Here is a 17,598-nt window from a genome sequence, read left to right as displayed (position 1 = left end):
CGTACGATGACCTGGAAGGAGCGGTCCGATGGTGAAGATCTTCTTCGGCGCGGGTCTTGCGCGTCTCCTCTCCGGAGCTCGTCATCAGAGTCGGAGCTGCCTGTTGCTACGCGAGGGTCGACTGTTTGGCATGGGCCGACATGGGTACCGGCGTCTGTTGCGACGAGGACTTCGTTTGTGGAAGTTCGATGGTAAAGTTGGAATCGGTGGCTCGTGGAGGAGTGATGACTATGACACCTGGTGAAAACCTCGGCTTTGTGTTTCTTCTCTCCAGCGTGTGTGTCTTCGTGTGGGTGGCCAAGTCGGCTGGTGTTGCCCTTGGCCGGCGACGTTCTCGTGTGTCACTTGTTCGAAGGGGTCTTGATGGGTTGTGAACAGCGAAGTCGGAGTCGTCTGCTCGGGAAGAGGTGATGACGATGACATTGTAGGCAACCTCGGCGGTGTCCTCTTCTCGATGGTGTGTGTGGTCTCGTCAGTGCCAAGTCGATCGGGGTGCCCTTTCTTGTGGGCGTGTTGTAGCGGTTTTCGCCCGGGTCTTCATTAATTAACCGGGCAACTTGTTACCCTTTTTCTTTATTAATGAGATGAGGCAAATTTTTTGTCTCCGTTTCGAAAAGAAGGCTAATGAGATCCTGGATTTTTTTTGAGAGAAATAGCTGGACTTTGCTGCATATTTTTATTGGTTTTTTAAAAAAGATCCTGGGAAAATATGTGTGGCATATCAGATTTGATATGCTTACGATTCCCACGCCTACAAACCCATTATAGCTTCCTTGTCTATCAAGAAAGAAGATAAGCAACCTATCTAGCTAAACACAGTACAGAAGTAACAGAACAATGCTGGCGACGCAGTGAACACAACGGGCAAACACGCCATAGACAAACACAAACCATATATTGGTCCAGCAGGGAAGAACATAACAGATCAATATAAATGCAAAGATCATGCATATTGTAATTTCTGATCATGAGGTGGTGCTAGTGTATCCAATTAGTTCTAATTTACGAGCGTAATTTTCGTTGTTGCGGCCTTAAGTGTTACTTGTAGACCATATTGTCTAACTTTGTGACAATGATTATGAACAAATGCTGCAGGTCTTTGCAAAGTTTGATTCCCAAATGACATCCGATCAGCTTTGTGAAGAATACAGAGCTACAGAGCTCCTGGGATGTAAAAAATACAGAGATATTTTTTTAAAATATTTTGCTATGTTTTCGACCGGGGTGTAGCCCTAGCCAGTAGCCACTACTTCCCCTTGATTCCCTAAAGATGTGATGACCCTCCATACTACTTATAAGGCGGGCGCCAAGGTTGTGTTGTTGTCATGGAAGACTCGTGAAATAGATCCTGGTAACATATGTGCGTGGTATACATATCAGATTTGATATGCTTACAGTTCCCACCGCCAAACTCAGTAGCTTCTTCGGCCACCAGGAAAGAAGACAAATGGTCTGTCAAGCTAAACTTGCCTGGAGACTACTCCCTCTGTAAAGAAATAGTCTTTCGTGGTGTAAACAATCTTTTTTTAGGAGTACATGCTAGTGACATGGCGGCAACAGGCAAACACAACATGCCATCCACCCATAGGCACACACTGAACCATATATCAATAGAAGAGCATCTCCGGCCGCGTCCCCAACAGCCTCCCCCAGTCCCCTCAGGGCATTTTTTTAGCGCCGACGGCTGAAAATCGGCCCAGTCGCACCCTCAGGATCTCATTTAGCGTCGGTTTGGGCCCAGCCGGCTCCTTGAGCCGAACCCAAGCGCCCGAGGAGGCCCTTTCCCTGCCGTTTCCTCCCACTTTCCCCCATTGGCTTTCCTCTCATTCTCCATTCCTCCCGCCAATCTCCTCCTCCTCCACTCCCAGTCGACCGCCATGCCGCCGAAGAAGTACGTGCCCTCCCCCCCCTCCCCCTCCCCGCGTCGTGGCGGATGCTACCACTGCCGCCGCCACCCAACCGAAGCAGAGGAAGCCGAGGGCGCCATCGTCCAAGCCCCCGGGCATGTCCAACGCCGACTGGAGGGCGGAAGTTCAGCGCCCGGAAGGCGCCGGGAAGAAGAGGAACACCGACCCGGCTTTCGTGATGGGCGGGGCGGACATGGTCCAGAGAAACGACGAGAAGCTCAAGGCGTGGTACCTGGTGGAGCGTGGCCTCATCCTGAACCAGCTGCCGTTGCCGCCGCCGCCCACTCCCACGCCCACGCCGCCGCCGCCGCCAAGCCCGAGCGATAATGCCTCCACGACGCCCAGCAGTACAGAAGCCGCGCCGACGCCGCCAAGCACAGAAGCCGCGATGACGCCGCCCAGCCCACGCACGCCGACTCCACCAATGTCGTTTGATGCGTTGCCTGCGCTTCCTTTCTTTTTTTCTTTTCATTTGATTGCCGAACTGTGGCAAGGGGATCGCCGAACTGGGCCATTGATTGCCGGACTTGTGGCCTTTTTTGGGAGCGGGAATGACCAAGTTTGAATTTGCGGCGCCTTGGGGTGCGGCACCTGGGAGCGTGGCTGGGACCTAGATCGTCCCCAAGGCCTAAAAAGCACCGGGCGGGCGCCTGAAATAACGATGACATGTGCGCTGGGGGGCCGAACGAGTGGAGATGCTCTAAGTGCAAAGAAGGAAATCGATCATGTCACGTCATGAATATAATCGATCAGAAATGCATGCACACGTGTATTTGAAATTTTTTAAAAGTTTGTATAGAAAAAATGTTGATCATGTATTCATAAAATGTTTATCTGGTCTTAGAAATGTTAATTAAGTATTTGAAAAATGTTAAAAATATGCAAAGAATACCTGTTGACCATGTATTTTTAAAAATATTTGCCTTGAAAAAAATGTTGCAGACATATACAAAAAATGTAGAATGAAAACCAAAAGAAACAAGGAAAAACGAAAAATAAACAAAAATGAAACAAAATAAACCAAAAAGTAAAATCAAAGAAACAAATGCAAAAAGAATGATAAAAAAACCGAAGAAGAAAAAAAAGAAAAAAGAAAATCATAAATAGAAAACAAAGAAACAAATGCTAAAAGAATGAAAAAATCGGAGAAGAAAAAGAAAATGGTAGTAATACTATGTATGTAAGCTGACGTAGAAGAAAAAGGAATGAAAAATAGAGAAGGAAAAAGAAAAGAAACAAAAAAAAACAAAAAAAAAACGGAGGAAACCGGCTCCAATCGCCTCGACTAGAAGCTGTGTTCTCCTTCTTTTTCATTCTCTTTTTCCTTTAATGTGTGCGGATGGGCCGACCCAATTACTGTAGATGCTTCAACGAGGTTTTCTACTGTCTCGCTGAATGCTAGATATAGCGCTGGCGGTTTTTGACTATAGAGGGTGAGTATACAGTTGATAATTAAAATTCTACTTAGGATCTGTTTACCAATTCCAGTTCCTCGAGCAATATAATTGGTGATCAATTCCATTATTTTCGGTGTTTGGATTGAAACAAAATGAGTAGTAATGTTGATTTTCAAATTTTTCGTTCAATACTTTTATTTAACACAGTACAACCCCTATGAATGCACATGCACAACCTCTATGAGCACCTTTGAGATACCGAGCCTACGTCGTGGGATTGACGAAGTCACCACAGATGCCTCGTAGTCGACGGGAACGTCTCCTCCCACCAAACGAACATCGTTAAAAAGACTGAAATAAATTCAGAAAAATGGGAGCACTAGTGAAACCTAACCATCTGAGGTAATCTTAGTTTGGTTTTGTTCAACGCTTTGAAGATCTACAGTTTGTACAAAGAGTGTACTTATATATTTGTGTATGTATTGTTGCATATATACAAGACAAAACTAATACATCTACAAAATAATACATCGTATAATAAAGGTTGAAAGTGCATCTAGGCCCCCATACTACGTTTTGACGATTCAAGACAAGATTGATGGACGAACATTTTACTCAAGTATTGATCATTTCTAGTCCACCTAGTTGGTAGAGATGTTCTTGACCCCTCAAAAACTGTGAGAAAGGATCGATAAGATTATTTTATAAATTCAGTTAGCAAAGATAAAAACCGAAAATAGCTTCTAAAAGGAGCTAACCAAAAGTTCGGTTAACCAACCAAGCTTTTCGGTTCGGTAATCGGTTTATACCGTATTTGCTATACACCTCTTTCTGTGCGGCTGGCCGAGGCGGCACTAAACGATCAAACTGCAGCGCTGTGTACTACATCAGCGTCACACGTGAAAAAGAAGCCCATAAGTCCATAATTGCTTGTAAGTTTGGGCCTGCATGCAGGGAATCTTTTTATCGCGACCGCAAGCTTTCTGGAGGCTGCCTAGCGCGGCAGAATTGACAGACGAAACTATTTCACAAACTGAACTCTGTTTGAAAAAAAATCACCTAACTAACTTTTTTGTATAACGTCCGACATTTAGGCGTCACACTATACTGTGCAACGCCTAGCTCTAAGGCGCTACACGCATATCCAGCGTCGCACTCCAGACTACCTGAAAAATGCTAAGTCAATGTGCAACGACTGAGAGCTAGGCGTCACACTGTACAGTGTAGCGCCTAGCGTGTAGGCATTGCACTAGTGACTTCACCCAACGTCACGGTGTGGACACACTCTACAGGGCAAGCCCATGCATGCATGACACGGTGTGGATCCGGCCCAAATATTTTCTCCACTTACCATGTTCATATATACTACCTATACTAGTATACTTATACCACTTTTTCTCCTGCATGCATGCATGCATGCATGAAAGCACATGTCCATCCAGACATGCTGCGCGTCGTACCTCTGCCTGTAGGCTCTTTTGTCTGCTTGTTTCCTTGCCCTCTCCTGCGTGTTAAATTAACTTTGTGCATGGATTTGCATATCGCATCCTGTGCAACGTCTAACTCTCAGGCGTTGCATACTGACTTAGCATTTTTCAGACATTCTGAGATGCGGCTCTGGCTAGGTGTGTAGCGCCTGAGAGCTAGACGTTGCATCGTGTAATGTGACGCCTATATGTCGAACGCTACACAAAAGGGTCAGTCGGATGAAATTTTTTCAAACACAGTTTAATTTATGAAATAGTTTCGTCCATAGTTCAATTTGGCATTTTTGCCGCCTAGCGCGGGAGCATCGCTGCAGATTCACGTGTCCCCCATCAATGTTTGGTTTCCTGTTAACCAAAGGAATTAAGTTCGGTTAACATAGCTAAAAACCGAATTTTTCTGTAGGAACAATAAAAATCAAACTTTTGTTTTTTTCGGTTTCGGCGTCGATTCGGTCTTTGATTCGTCGTTTTTTATGCCCACCCTTAAAAGAAACCATGGGATATTGGACTTTGTGAGAAGAAGTTATTTCTTGCTAAGTGCTCAAACTCAGACTTCCAGAACTCGCACAAAACCCCTCACTCTTCCACCCATATCCTCTCCTCTTTTCATGCCCCAAGCCTTTAGAGTGCATTATCTTTGGAACCTCGAGTCCTTTAAAGAGTGTTCGAGTTACTTTGAGTGTTGTTCAGACCCTTCGATCTGGTGGTTCATGCATTACATGATGCCAAAGAAGGTCCTACTCTCATTTGGTTCCTCCAAGTGAATTCTTCCAAGACCCTTGAGCTAGTGAAGTTTGGTTTCAATGAAATTGGACACTATATACATATCCACCCAAACATCTTGATATTGATCACTAGCGACATCCCTAGGTCCCAATATAATTCGTACCATCCGAATGGTGAGTGGTCGGAACCTTCAACTTGGGATAAGTGAATTTTACAAAACCTTATGTTCCATTCATTCAGAGCCTTCTAGGATAGGCTCATGATAGTTCATTCAAAGTCGTCGAGCATGTTTCCTACGGACCCTCTGAGGTCTTTTTGTTTGGATTTCCAATAATTTGGAACCTATGAATGGGTTGGGAGTGAAATGGCCGAGATGGACCCATGAGGGATCAACTTGTGATTTCCCTTCGGAAAGTTTATGAAGGTTTGGATGCTGTCTCAAGGTCTAACACAATAACACTAGTGGTTGCTAATCACCTTTGTGGTGATATCTCAAGGAAAATAGGCAACACCAAAAGGATTTGACGACACTACCATGGAGATCCCTGAAGAAACATCATACGTGCAAAAAATACAAGCTTGGAATCTCATCGGGCAGCTCGTCAAGTTATGTACAAAAATGTACTCTTAACTTGGCGGAACCGAAGAACTTCCTCGACGTGCTAAAATGCACAGCATCTCCTTCATTGTCAAATGTCATTCAGGTTTTAGTCAACATTTTCTAGTACATTTTCTAGTACATTCAGGTTTTAGTCAACATATTCAGATTTCGACATTGATAAGGACTAATATGTTTGCTAAGTGTACACTCAGGTTTTAGTCCCTTAGAGAAACTCCAACGCGCCGACCTATTTCATCCGCGCGCATCCGTTTGGGTCGTCGCGGACAGAAAGTCGTCCCAACAAGCCGACCCAAACGGACGCGCGTCCGCTTTTCGTCCGCCCGCCGATCCATTGCTGGCCCAAATTTAAGCCTCATTTGCGTAGGCGCGAACACGAAACGGACGCGTGTGACGCACGCCTACTCCTCCCCCTGGCCCGCCAGTCGGTGGCACATCAACCACCATTTCCCTCCACTTTCCCAAAACGCCCCGCCCGCTCGCGCTCCCAGCCATGGTCGATGACGCGCCGACCCTTGATGCCGCCGCCGGCCTCGCCTGTGCCCTGCAAGACCGCGACGCCACCCAAGAAGAGGAAGAAGCTGACGCGGAGTGGGTCGTGCAGTCGGCGAAGCGAACGGACCAGAGGCACGTGGCAGACGCAAGGGACGAAGCGGCGGCCGTCACCGCCCTCTCTGCCGCCGCGCAGCAGGAGGAAACCAGTGCCCGAGTCGCCGCCGCAATGAGGGAGGCCCTGATGTACCTAGGGTTGAACTCTGTCCAGATCGGGCTCATCAGCGCCGCCGTGGCCGCGACCAGCACGGGCTCGTCAGCGTTTCCTCCCATGGTGCTGCCAGAGTCGCCGCGCACGTCTGCCACGCAGCCAATTCCCGGCTTCCACGTCTATCCACAAGCTTCCCACTTCTCTTGGGAATGCTCGCCGGAGGTGAGCATGGTGGCGCCATCCACGCCCGCGCCCATGGCCATCGACCTCAACGCCACGTCAGTGGCCAGTTCATCATCCTCTAGAGGAGTGAGGAAACGCTCGCGGGAGATGCCAGCCGACATGATCCCCGGCGCACACAACCTGTTCGACAGAATGGCGGCGGCCGACGAGGACGAAACGGCTAGCCGTTTCATCATGGAGAACATCATCTTCGAAGGTGGTGCAGCGGCCACTGCCTCCGTTGGCGGTGCCGCTGCAGCTGCCTATGATCCCGAGGAGGCCCAAAGCCATGACGACTGAGCGCCATTCATGCCGTCGAGCTATGATGAAGCTGGCACGGAGGACGCGTTCATGCAAGATCAGGTCGGTCTGGGCAGCTTCCCGCTCGACCATGGGTTCCCAGAGGACTACAACCTCGAGGAAGAGGATGATATGGACATCGATGGGGAGCCTTTGTTCGAGGACGAGCTCCTCAACCAAGCCGGCACGAAGCCGAAGCGCAAAAGCAAGTGGACGAAGGCATACACCCCATCCGAGGACAAGCTCCTTTGTGAGAGTTGGAGGGGAATTGGGCAAGACCCCAAGGTCGACGCCGAACAAAATGCATCAACCTTTTGGATTCGTGTGCATCACAAGTACCATGAACACAAGAAGTTTACGCCGTACCAAATGCAAAGCAAGCGTGGGTGGGTGTCCCTCTCGAAGCGATGGAGGGTGATACAACAAGAGTGCAACAAGTTTTGTGCCACCCTTGAGACCATCAAGGCACGCCCCATGAGCGGCATCGCATGCAAGATATGGTATACATGTGCCCCTCTTCGTATCTGTTTACATTTTCATTTATGCTCGCATGTCCATTTGCCCATATGCTTGCATGCTATTCATTTGTAGGCATTCCAAGCTTTGGAGGCATTCAAGGTCCAACATGACGGCAAGTCCTTCCACCTCTCCCATTGTTGATGGTCATCAAGGGGAAGGAGAAGTTCAAGGCGCAATATGCCACCCTCATGTCGCATGGGGGGAAGGAAGCCATGGAGCAGCTTGGGGAGGGCGAAAAGCCACGGCCGCGAGGGAAGACCAACTCCAAGAAGGAGGACAAGCGTGATGCGGCGTTGATTTCTTTGCTTGCAACCGTGGAGGGCATGATGAGCAAGAAGGACACAAGGAAGGAGAAGCGCCGGCAAGATAAGGAAGATCAAATGAACACCTTCATGGAGATCCAAAGGGGGAGGCTTGACCTCGAGAGAAGCAAGCCAAGATGCTTGCGATGGAAGCGGAGAAGCAAGCCAAGATGCTCGAGATCGAGGCCGCCAATGCCAAGAGAAAGGCAAAAGAAGTGGCGCTCGCTAGCATGATGACGGGGGTGGAGGTCATGAAGGTGGATCTGAACACCGTGTCGCTGAGGAAGAGGCGTGGTTCGAGAAGATTCGGGCCGACATGCTCAAGTTCAACGACGAGTGATCTATGGTGGAGAGCGTCATCCTTTTTTTGTATGCCTGCAAGTGTGCTGGCATGACCACGACTGAGATGGCGTGGTCAAATTCCCACCCCTTTTTGTGTGCTGGCATGTGTGCCGACCGCTGGCAAGTGTGCTAGCATAAACTGTGTGGTGGATTTGTGGGAGACTGGCTTTGTATCCCGGCCGTTGGCATGGCACCGGCATGAATTTTGGCCGATGGCATGGCCGCTGACATGATCTATGGCTGCGAGCCTTTTAAAATTTATGTGTGGACATGAAATGGGTCCTGTGCATTGGGCGCATAGCCGACCCAAATCAAAAAGAGGGCGGACGTCGAGCGGGCGGCCGACCCAAACGGACAAAAAACGGACAAAGAGCACGTCCGTTTGGGTCGGTGCATTGGAGTTGCTCTTATGCAATGTGGTTTAGGTTTCCTTTGTGGATTCCCACCTCTCCAACGGTGCGACTATCTCCCCTCCAAGGGAGTGAACATCGAAATAAATCTTCGTTTCCCCGTGCCTTCGATTGTCCTTAACCATAGCTCATTCATTTGTGTTTTACTTTGGTCCCTTGACCTTGCAAGCATCATAAATATTGTAGAGATCTATTCACGCCCTGGCCCCTCGCAGATCCACCTCGATCATTTCAGATAGGAGGAAAAGGCATGAGGCAGTGGAGAGATACAATAATGCAGGGTCAATGCTTGAGGACTTCATATAAAACCAAACAAAGAAACTACAAAACTTAGAACTAATTGTGTCATTTTGCTATTTTCACTGTCTGGTTTAAAATTCGCTAACTAAAATGAAGACAACTACCATAATCAACAATTTGGGATATTGACCTTTTTACGTGATGATCAAATTGGATGAATGGTTGAGGACATCACAAACAATATTGACCTTTTTCCTCTGTTTTTCGTAATACACAAACTTCTGAATAGTCGCTTTTGTAATATTGCCAAATGAAATAATCATACATTAGCTACTGATTTATCATTCTTGTCTCCACTCTGAAACAACATTTGTTCCTTTGGATTTTCTTCACTCGGAGGTACCGATTCTTTTCTCTTTCCCCAAAGGAAAAGATAGAGCCCAGCTAGAATCATGAACATGCCTAGAACACTGCATGCATGTAAGCAGATCGGTTACTAATTGCAAGGAAACTCAGCAACAAATTTTAAGAAAATAATGTTAGTAATTGGCGATGCATATTTTGGTATATACCTACGGTCTTAAGAACGTTAGCCAAAATCAGCACTTATTAACATAGGATGGAGAGAAGTGGTAAGCATACCTCCCAACGGACAGATCATTGCCGAGAAGCAACGAGTCGAGAATAGTAGTGAAGAACACCGTCACGGCACAAAACATGGCCGGATAGGTTGGCCCACGCTGCGTGACGACCCACGAAATCATCACAAATTTGGCAGCAGTGTTGAGTATTGCCTGCAGCAAGATGTAAATGAGGACCTTCAACTGAGGGCCACAAAGTGAACTGATGCACAACAAAAGGAATAGCCGAATAGTTTTACCGAGTACACAATGGTGAGCAAGCTCATGTTCCATTTGAGCGCCCATGTTGCCTTCTCTCTGTTCATCGCAACCCCCACGACAGCCGTTTGGATGCTCCCCACGAAGCATGTAGCGACAGTGGACCAGTACTTATATGGGAACACTTTTAGCATCTGAGCCTGCTCATTACAAACTCATATATAATTAAGCTGTATTGGTCACACTTTGCTTAAGAATTTTAAAAAAGGTAATACTCCCTCGGAGGAGGAGTTGAATTTTGCATGAAATACCTGTACAAAATTAATGATATATAGGTAATACTATTTATTTGAGACGTTGCAATAGTGACTTGTTGCTTATATGTTTGTTATATACCTGTACTGTGTACCAGACGGCGAGGCTGAGGCTGCTGGTGATGAGCAAGATGGTTCCACGCACATGGTGGTGACCAAAAGCAGCTCCGGCTTGCTTCGGGTGGTAGCCGATGATATTTGTGGGCCAAAGGTGCAGCACCTTGCCCTTGTACAGGCTGATCACCAGCGTTCCTCCAACGCAGACTAGGGTTCCGACGACCTTGATGTTCCCCACCAGGCTCCTCATGTCCAGTGGCTCCTTCCTGAGAAAAATAACAGTCGGTTGTTGCAGTTCCTTCCTCTATGGACCCAATATTCCTAGTAGGCGTTTGTGATTATATTTCCATCTTGTTTACCTGAAAAGGACCGCGAGGATGAAGGCGGCAATCGGTATGATGTTATAGAAGTTTACCGCGTATCCTGGCGATGTGTCTCCGAGGCCAATGTAGGCGAAACCAGGAATTGTGAATCTGGAAGGTGAAAGCAACAATCACCACTACTTTGTGCGTAGATATTTATCAGAACCATTGCCGAACTGAGGTGATGTGAACGAAATGACTAACCCCACAAGTGCACTGGTGAAAATCCATATGAACGCCTTCAGTGTAAGCTCCTTCAACTTCCCTCTAGATGAGGTGATGAGGGTAAGTAAACAGATAATCATTTGCAAAATGTTTTTATATCACGACACATTTTGATAATTACTTGCCAAATGTTTCCTGTCATATGACAACCATGAGAAGGAGAAAAATATGCTAAAATAACAGTAGTTAATTAGAGCTAACTTTTCAAAGAACATCGCCAAGGGGATGGCCAAGATGGCGCCAAGGAAGAAGCGGTACGTGAGCAAGGTCCAAGCAAGTGACCCACTGTCCACCACCACCATTGTGAGCAACATTAACCCTGTCGTGAAAATTTGGATCAACAACATGAAGATGGCAGGCCACCATTCCTTCACGTTCGTCAAGCCCCCCATTACTGTCGCTGTACGTACGTGGTGGAGAATTGGAGAATGGAGATAGCCTTTGAGCAAAGTGACAAGGAGGGAATGGCAAAGCTACGGGGAGGGAGGGGAGATGAGTGCTGGCTCTCACAACTCACCAAGTGCTTGTCATTCTTTATGTGTGAGCTAGTGGCGTGCATGCACAGAGAACTTGTGTTTGCAAGATGTCTCCACCCTCTAATTTTTCTCTTTATGTTTGAGGGATATATAAGAGTTATTCCTCAATCTCTAAAAAATAAATAGTGGAATATGGGTGGGCGGTGCATGCTCTGTTAGCTATACAAAGAATTTGTGTTTGCATCTAATTAGCTATACTTTCAACTTTCTAATCTTTCAGATTTAGGGCCTGCTCTGTTAGCTACATGCCTCCAATTAATTACTCCCTCTGTTTACTTTTATAAGGCTTTGAAGACATTTCAGACAAGGTGCAAATTAGCTTATTTTCAGTTGTCTAAAACGACTTATAAAAGTGAACGGAGGGAGTAATAAAGTAATTCCTAGCCTTTTGTTGTAGACTTGGTTTCATTCGAGTAATGAGCTCAACCTCTATCATGTACTCCCTCTAATCCAAATTAATTGACACAACTTTAGTACTAAATCCGTGTCAATTAATTTGGATCGGAGGGAGTAGTCTGTAGGATACTAGTGGAATTTCCTTGTAAGCCTGTCATGGTGAAATACTACTCGTTCGGCGGAGGACTTCCAAAACCCAAAGACATCGAGAGCTAAACCCATATTGGTAAATAACCACATGAGAAGCATATGCAAGGCTGTTGTTGTTGTCGTCATGAAAGGCTAGTGAGATCCTGGGTTGGACTTGCACGGCATCACGGCACGTGGCCGGCGATGCGAGAGGTCCGTGTGACGGCTTGTATGGCAACGATGACGTTGGTGAGCGATGGTCTGGTAGCGGAAGACGTTGTTAGTGGGCTTGGCTCTGGCATGTCCGAGTATCTTCGTCTTGGTCTTCGCTTGTTGTGAAGTCTGAGCTGCTATGCTTTTTGAGCCTCTTCATTTGAGCGGCGTACGATGACCTGGAAGGGGCGGTCCGGTGGTGAAGATCTTCTTCGGTGCGGGTCTTGCGCATCTCCTCTCCAGAGCTTGTCATCAGAGTCGGAGCTGCCTGTTGCTACGCGAGGGTCGACTGTTTGGCATGGGCCGGCATGGGTACCGGCATCTGTTGCGAAGAGGATTTCGTTTGTGGAAGTTGAATGGTAAAGTCGGAATCACTGGCTTGTGGAGGAGTGACGACGATGAGACCTGGTGGAAACCTCAGCTGTTTCTTCTCGCCAGCGTGTGTGTCTTCGTGTGGGTGGCCAGGTCACGTGGTGTTGCCCTTGGCCGGCGAGGTTCTCGTGTGTCGCTTGTTCGAAGGTGTCTTGATGGGTCGTCAGCGGCGAAGTCGGAGTCGCCTGCTCGGGGAGAGGTGATGACGATGACATTGCAGGCAACCTCGGCAGTGTCCTCTTCTTGGTGGTGTGTGTGGTCTCGTCGGTGCCAAGTCGACCGGGGTGCCCTTTCTTGTGGTTGTGTTGTAGCGGTTTTCGTCCTGTTCTTTGTTAATTAACCGGGCAACTTGTTACCCTTTTTCTTTATTAATGAGATGAGGCAAAGCTTTTGCCTCTGTTTCGAAAAAAGGCTAGTGAGATCCTGAGATTTTTTTGAGAGAAATAGCTGGACTTTGCTGCATATTTTTTTAAAAAGATCCTGGGAAAATATGTTTGGCATATCAGATTTGATATGCTTATGATTCCCACGCCTACAAACCCAGTATAGCTTCTTTGTCCATCAGGAAAGAAGATAAACAATAGCTAAACACAGTACAGAAGTAACAGAACACATGCTGGCGACATGGTGAACGCAACGGACAAACACGCCATAGACAAAACACAAACCATATATTGGTCCAGCAGGGAAGAACATAACAGATCAATATAAATGCAAAGATCATGCATATTGTAATTTCTGATCATGAGGTGGTGCTAGTGTATCCAATTACTTTTAATTTACGAGCGTAATTTTCGTTGATGCGGCCTTAAGTGTTACTTGTAGACCATGTTGTCTAACTTTGTGACAATGATTATGAACAAATGTTATAGGTCTTTGCAAAGTTTGATTCCCAAATGACATCCGAGCACCTTTGTAAAAAGTACAGAGCTACATAGCTCCTGGGGATGTAAAAAAATACAGAGATTTTTTTTGAAATGTTTTGCTATGTTTTTGATCCAGGTGTAGCCCTAGCCAGTAGCCACTACTTCCCCTTGATTCCCTAAAGATGTGATCACCCTTCATACTACTTATAAGGCAGGCGCCAAGGTTGTGTTGTTGTCATGGAAGACTCGTGAAATAGATCCTGGTAACATATGTGCGTGGCATACATATCAGATTTGATATGCTTACAGTTCCCACCGCCAAACTCAGTAGCTTCTTCGGCCACCAGGAAAGAAGACAAATGGTCTGTCAAGCTAAACTTGTCTGGAGACTACTCCCTCTGTAAAGAAATAGTCTTTCGTGGTCTAAACAATCTTATACATTTTTAGGAGTACATGCTAGTGACACGGCGGCAACAGGCAAACACAACATGCCATCCACCCATAGGCACACACGAACCACATATCAATATAAGTGCAAAGAAGGAATTCGATCACGTCACGTCATGAATATAATCGGTCAGAAACGCATGCGTGCATAAATTAATAAGTGCTCCCTCTAACAACTTTGACCAACGACATTTAATATAGATCGGAGGGAGTAACAATAAAATCTTGAAGATGAGATGCATTGGCGGTGAGTAGAGAAGCGATGACGTACGGCTCAAGGATGAGGGCGAGAGGGACAACGAGGGCGGCACCGAGGAAGAAGCGGTAGGTGAGGAGGGCGAAGACCATGAGGCCAGCGTCGACCACCACCTTGGTGAGCAGCAGCTGCCCCGTGGTGAACAGCTCGATGAGCACCATGCAGATCGCCGGCCCCCACTCCGACTTAAACGACGACCCCATCGATAGATTTTCGACGATCGAGACGACGAGAACTTGGTTGATCAGCCAACAAGAGAATAGGAGTTGTGTGATGCGAGTTGCGGGGGGGTCGAGTGGGATGGGTGATCGATGGGCCAACCACTGGAGTGAAGTAACAAACCAGGGGAGAGATTCTTGTGGGATCGGGCGGGCGAGCTGCAGGCCGTGTGACCCATTCTTCGCTCCTAGCTAGATTCACGCCAACTGCTACAGCAAGTTCAGTCTGCTTGGTAGAGAGTAGATTCAGCCAGTCTATTGGGCAGATTCTTTAGTTGGACTTTTCCTTTTTCTTTCAATACTTCTGCTTACTTTGTTTTACCTTTTATGTTATCATTTTTTTTGTTTCTATTTCCACCTTTTTGTTGTCTATTTATGTCCTCCTTTTCTTCTTGGATTTTTTTAACATATTTTCTAGAGTACATGAATATATATTCAAAATGTGTATGAATATTTTCTAAAAAAACTAGCTATGAACTATTTCTAAAAATACATGAACCTTTTTGTATATACAAACATTTTTATATACGCGGTGGGATTTTTATTCATATGTACATACATGAACACTTTTTCATTTTTAGCGATATCATTTTTTCCATGTTAAAAACTGATTAACAATATTTTAAGAAAAATCTTTGAAATAAAAATTAAATAAACTGGTTCGGAAACAATTATTGTACGCACATGGGGTTTGCATGGTCGCGCCTCTTCTCTTCTTTCCCACCCCCGGTGCTGCACCGGTGGCCAGGACTTCCGTCCACCGTTCTCTTCACTATCCTGTTTGTTGGTTGTATGTTCCTCGCCAACTCTTCGCACACGAACACGTCACCGTATACCTCCAACGCCGAGGGTGATGCACCGCAGCTCACGTCGAAGGAGACCCGTCCGGAAGCGCGGCACGCAAGCAATCTGGCGGGTGCATTTCAGGATCTGAAACCCCATACGCCCGGGAGGGACCCCGTCTGAACGCGCGCGGCTATGGGCTGCCCTCGGTCGGTTTGCTCGCCCCTAGAGCCTCGAGGATCGCTGCCCTTCAACACGAAGAACGAATGAAGAACGAGAGAGAAAGAACAAGGGAGAGATGTAAAATTAGGATAAAAAGTAGATGGGTTTTGTCGATTGTGTGTTGTTGTTCGATCGGCCGTCACCCCTTAGGTATATAAGAGGTGGCTGAGCTTTCCGTGCAAGAAATGACTTGGATTCACGTCTAAAGCTCTAAACGCCCTAATTTGACTCTAATTCGCATGGTTTGGACTGAACTGTTTAAAACTGTTATGCGTTTTTTGATTTGACTCCATCTTAAGCCCATAATCGTCCATGTGCCGATCAAATTTACAAAAACTCGCACTCCCAATTTAGACCAGACTTTTTACTGGACTGAGTATTACGAACAGAAGGTTTGGACGATTTTCACGATCTGGACCGGACAGTCTGGTCCAATTTCCGGACAGTCCGGTAATGTCCAATTTTCTGCAGCAATATCGTTTTGGCTTTAACTTTTGCATACGAACTCAGATCAAGACGATTTTTATATCAAAATTAACAGTTTCGATGAGACGCACAACTTTGATGTTTGAAACTTTTTTCATCCGATGTTATCTTTATTGGGTTTTGTGCCATGCAAAAATCTGGTGTCAACACCAAGCTAACGCCTCCTCGAGTTGGCCCCCTGCGTTTTTATTTGGGATCCATAGTTTTCACAACTTTTGCACTTTTGTTCTCCGATAGTTAGTTATCCTCAACAAAAGATGTGCTATTTGATCCCCATATTATATGCTTTACATAAGAGGCTTTTTGATCTTAAATCTCATTTCGCCATGCACTACTAAGAAATACCTCATAAGTAGATGCTTAGCAGTAGCGACGGGTAAGAGCTCCACACTACTGTTAAGTAGCAGTACCCCGGGCAAGAGCACACGCTACAGGTATGTTTTAGTAGTAGGGCGGGTTGACATAAAACACATTGCTGCTAAGTGGGCCCTACGGTAGCCTTGGGTCGAGCCATAGTAGTAGCGCGGGGTATACTACTCACGCTGCAACTAACCATGTAGCAGTAGTGCGGGTCCTGTACTCATCGTTGCTACTATCTATACGTATAGCCATCTTGCTGGCCTCACTTACTAGTAGCGCTTGCCACCTACCCGACGCTGCAGGTAACTCGGTAGCAGTAGCGCGGGCCCATTTACCCGCGCTACTGCTTGACCACATATCCTCTGATCGATTTAACTTACTTCTCGAGAATTTTAGTCATGTCCGCGTACTCCTTGGGATCTTTTCGTCTCGAGTCTAAGACGGTTACTAGTCCCTGCTCGAGCTTAATCTCTAGGAGAATATAGTGGAACCTGCGCACGCATGCATAACTCATCAATTACATTACTATAACCTCGACTAATAAGGGAAACCGAATATGCACAAGAAAGTAACACTCACTTGAAGTTGTAAGCAAAGAGTATTATAGCTTTGTTTTGATTTAATACCAACTATCGTAGCAAGTTGGCCTTGGTTTCTTTTTTCTTAAATTCAATCGAAAATGCATCTATGATATTTGGGTTAATGAACCCAATATCATCGATTTGTCTTTTCTTCAATTCGGCGATCTTCAATCTGCATAATATAGCGAGGATAATTATAAATACATGCAATGAAAGAGCTGACTTATATATAGAGACTTAATGACAGAAGTAGTACTTACAGACAGTAGCAAGTGACCGTTAATTTATCGAGGGCCCTTTGATTGAAAAGCTGGAAGAACTCCTCAAATGGAACATTCAACAGATCAGTTCCAACGAGGTCATGCTCCTCTTTAACTCTCAGCGTCAAAGTATTCCTCCCCCAGACTCTCTGCAGGTTTTCATGTACCAATCATGGAATCTTCGCATCATCGTTGTTAGAGACCTTTCATCTTTGACAAGAGGCTTCCCGTACTCGTATATGTGTTCTTCCACCTCCAAGAATTCATAATGTACATCGTCGGGCAGGTAATCATCAAGATTGTTATAACCGGGCACCATCCTCAAATTGTTAGCGACAATATCGCTAGACACCTTGAGCGGGGGGGGACGATTGGTTCGCTTGTTCGCCTAGCTAAGCAATTTTTTTCCCAGCTCGTCGTTCCGCTAACCTTTGATCACTGATAGTACTTCTCGACCACTCCACTTTTGTGGTTTCTTCAGGGCTTCCAGAGTGCGCTTCGC

The 17,598-nt window shown here is 46.3% G+C and overlaps 2 protein-coding genes across 3 annotated transcripts; one reads left to right on the top strand and one right to left on the bottom strand.

Annotated features, from left to right (window-relative positions):
• Positions 1-6,629: 6,629 nt before the first annotated feature.
• Positions 6,630-7,361, top strand: LOC147973842 (uncharacterized). The gene has a single exon (XM_087524808.1). The coding sequence runs from the start codon at positions 6,630-6,632 to the stop codon at positions 7,359-7,361; it is 732 nt and encodes a 243-aa protein (XP_087380934.1).
• A 2,132-nt stretch (positions 7,362-9,493) lies between these two features.
• Positions 9,494-14,817, bottom strand: LOC147973841 (WAT1-related protein At5g64700-like). Of its 2 annotated transcripts, none has more exons than XM_087525113.1 (7): positions 14,202-14,817; positions 10,951-11,013; positions 10,744-10,857; positions 10,410-10,650; positions 10,055-10,213; positions 9,817-9,968; positions 9,494-9,644 (listed from the first exon to the last, which is right to left on the bottom strand). In XM_087525113.1, exons 1-7 carry the CDS (start codon positions 14,387-14,389, stop codon positions 9,494-9,496), a joined length of 1,068 nt encoding a protein of 355 aa, XP_087381239.1. In that variant the 5' UTR covers positions 14,390-14,817. The 2 variants fall into 2 exon arrangements, with proteins under 2 accessions (XP_087381239.1, XP_087381238.1); XM_087525112.1 differs by lacking the exon at positions 14,202-14,817 and adding an exon at positions 11,173-11,363.
• Positions 14,818-17,598: the final 2,781 nt, after the last annotated feature.

This window comes from Triticum urartu, chromosome 5A (assembly GCF_056163025.1).
Source record: "Triticum urartu cultivar PI428250 chromosome 5A, HENAU_Tu73, whole genome shotgun sequence".
NCBI lineage: Eukaryota > Viridiplantae > Streptophyta > Magnoliopsida > Poales > Poaceae > Triticum > Triticum urartu.
The sequence above is the reverse complement of the archived record's forward strand: the minus strand, read 5'-3'. Positions and strand labels throughout refer to the sequence as shown.

Excerpts from the sequence above, each read along its gene's own strand:
- LOC147973842 (XM_087524808.1), top strand. The coding sequence starts at position 6,630 with ATGGTCGATGACGCGCCGACCCTTGATGCCGCCGCCGGCCTCGCCTGT.
- LOC147973841 (XM_087525112.1), bottom strand. The coding sequence starts at position 11,363 with ATGGGGGGCTTGACGAACGTGAAGGAATGGTGGCCTGCCATCTTCATG. Across the intron at positions 11,014-11,172 it reads TTGGCGATGTTCTTTGAAAA|AGGGAAGTTGAAGGAGCTTA; the intron begins GTTAGCTCTAAT and ends CACCTCATCTAG. Across the intron at positions 10,214-10,409 it reads CCGTCTGGTACACAGTACAG|GCTCAGATGCTAAAAGTGTT; the intron begins GTATATAACAAA and ends TGTAATGAGCAG.